The sequence below is a fragment of the Anneissia japonica genome, unplaced genomic scaffold (assembly GCF_011630105.1).
Source record: "Anneissia japonica isolate Jap-2015-1 unplaced genomic scaffold, ASM1163010v1 scaffold1696_len571195_cov180, whole genome shotgun sequence".
Classification (NCBI taxonomy): domain Eukaryota; kingdom Metazoa; phylum Echinodermata; class Crinoidea; order Comatulida; family Comatulidae; genus Anneissia; species Anneissia japonica.
Genome location: NW_022695941.1, coordinates 427,001 through 429,210, shown reverse-complemented (window position 1 = coordinate 429,210; position 2,210 = coordinate 427,001). Strand labels below are relative to the sequence as shown.

The 2,210-nt window shown below is 31.7% G+C and overlaps 1 protein-coding gene across 2 annotated transcripts in view; it reads right to left on the bottom strand.

Moving 5' to 3' along the window:
• LOC117101649 overlaps positions 1-2,210 on the bottom strand; it is a 12,878-nt gene that overhangs the window by 9,511 nt on the left and 1,157 nt on the right. Inside the window, exons 2-3 of one of the 2 annotated variants that reach the window (XM_033241681.1) lie at positions 1,072-1,131; positions 233-289 (exon numbers count right to left, since the gene is read on the bottom strand). In XM_033241681.1, coding sequence (XP_033097572.1) covers positions 233-289; positions 1,072-1,131 — 117 coding nt within the window. The remainder of the gene's footprint in view (positions 1-232; positions 290-1,071; positions 1,132-2,210) is intronic. The other variant, XM_033241682.1, reaches the window with a different exon arrangement.

Genomic DNA, 2,210 nt, shown 5'->3' with positions numbered 1-2,210 from the left:
TGGGAAATTATGGCTGGACTCGGTAGAGATACAACTTTGATAAGGAAGAATCTAAAAATGTAAAAGTAAGTCCTCCTCAGTGGCGGGTGTATGACTATATTATTTGAAAGTCGATGTCGATCCATTTACATAAAGAAAGAATTCATTAACGTGAATAAATATTATATTATTATCATTAGAATATGCCTGTGATGAAAACAGTGGTTTCGAATAATTATAGGAGAAAACTTACGTGGATTGCCTTTGGTGATGATCAGTAGGCCTACGCGATTGCCTAGTAGGTCTAGATCTGAAAAAAAAAACAAAAACAAAAAAATACAATAATATTGTTATTTTCTATTATAATTGATCCACAATCGTTTATGGTGAGGATGATGCTCACACTGATGAAAATGATGAGGTAGATGATAAGGTAATGATAATTATAATGATATTCCGATGATGATAAAATGTTGATGATGATGACGAAGATAATGATAATGAGGATGACAATGATGATGATGATGATGATGATGATGATGATGATGACGATATATGATGGCGACGGCGACGACGATGAGGGTAAAAAATTATTATGATCGTGATAATGATGATAACACCAATAAAGAATTAAAATACGAATGATTTAATAAAGTTATGATGTATTCTAAAATTATAGCTCAAACATTCGTCCAATTAATGATCGTTTACGCAGCTAAACATCAATTGGCTATATCAACACTGCCCTCAATATCAATTTAGGAAAATCACTATGGTTTTTAAAAAAATATATAAATTACACTTTTCTGACATAACCATTGCTTTGATTCTGTGTTACTGTTCAAGTTCTCATGAATAAGATTCCAGCGACCTTTTTAATTTCGTTCATTTATAGGGCTACATGAATTAATGAGTTGATTTTATAATTAATGCATCTTATTACATCATTAACCACAAACCCTTCAATCTTGATGAGAGAACAAATAGCTTTCAGTTTTTCGCAATGTAACCAAAGGGTCTTATTTCTCTATATTTTCATGGTCCGACCGGACCACTGAAAATAGATATAAATGAAGTTTTCGGTCTACTCACTGTTTTTTCTTTCGCTGTGGTGCCATAATTCTTACTCCTCGACCATCTTGGCGTACGGAACTACATAAGAGAACATAAGACATAAATAGGAAAATATAGGTTCATCAACACCAAGGACAAATCACCATAAAAACAATGTGACTTTTCTTAAATACTTTTAGAAGTAAAATTATTCAATCAACTGTTCGAAAGAATATATTACATTGTGTATAGAAGAATGTTGAATCCACTTCTGGAATTAATATAATTCACCCTGCTAAATGAAACTGCTTATAATTAAAAAAATTAGAGTGCATATAATCAACAAAAGTATCCAACTAAAAACGTAGGCATACAGTAAACAAAGTAAATAAGCTGACAAACTACAAAATAGATTAGATTTGAGACTTGTAGTTGCTGAGAGCAGGATTTCTTTTAAAAACAAAAATAAGAATATAGTCGTCAATACTGTACATAGAGTTAATAATAATAATAATAATAATAATAATAATAAAAGAAAAAAAATAATAAAAATAATAATAATAATATAATACATGCTATAACACACGAGTGTGTATGTCTTGTAAACAACATTCCATGACTAATAAACCATACGAAAGTATAATACATACTCCAAGTAATAAACCATACACCGTGATGTACGTGACAGCTATACCTATTTCTTGGTAATTTGGTGATATTTTAAAATATGGATATAAAGGCCTTTGTTGTTAGTTAAACCGTGTAAGGGCTAATAAAAAACCCTTTTGAATCGGTTTATGAACCTCCTGTAGAGACCTCAATTTAAAGTATTAAATTGAGCATATATTCCAATTGTCTGTTTCTGTGCTTTGGCATTTGTCACTGTGATTGCCAACAATGAGCTAAATATAAAATAGAGCCCAATGTGACCCATTATCATAGTTCTATATTTATAATAGTAGGGATGGGCCTATTTGTTCCACCCTATTAAGTAAGAGTAAGCTTTCATTCGATTAAATGCTGAAGGCTTATTGCCTCCAAGACTACCCCTGTCCAACATGAACAGCCTTTCTGCCCTTTGTCATAAGTCATATGGCCAAACATTAGGAAACAGATGGAAACGCTCCTACACGTTACCACACAATGGATAAGGTTGATGCAGTCCTATATATACGGTA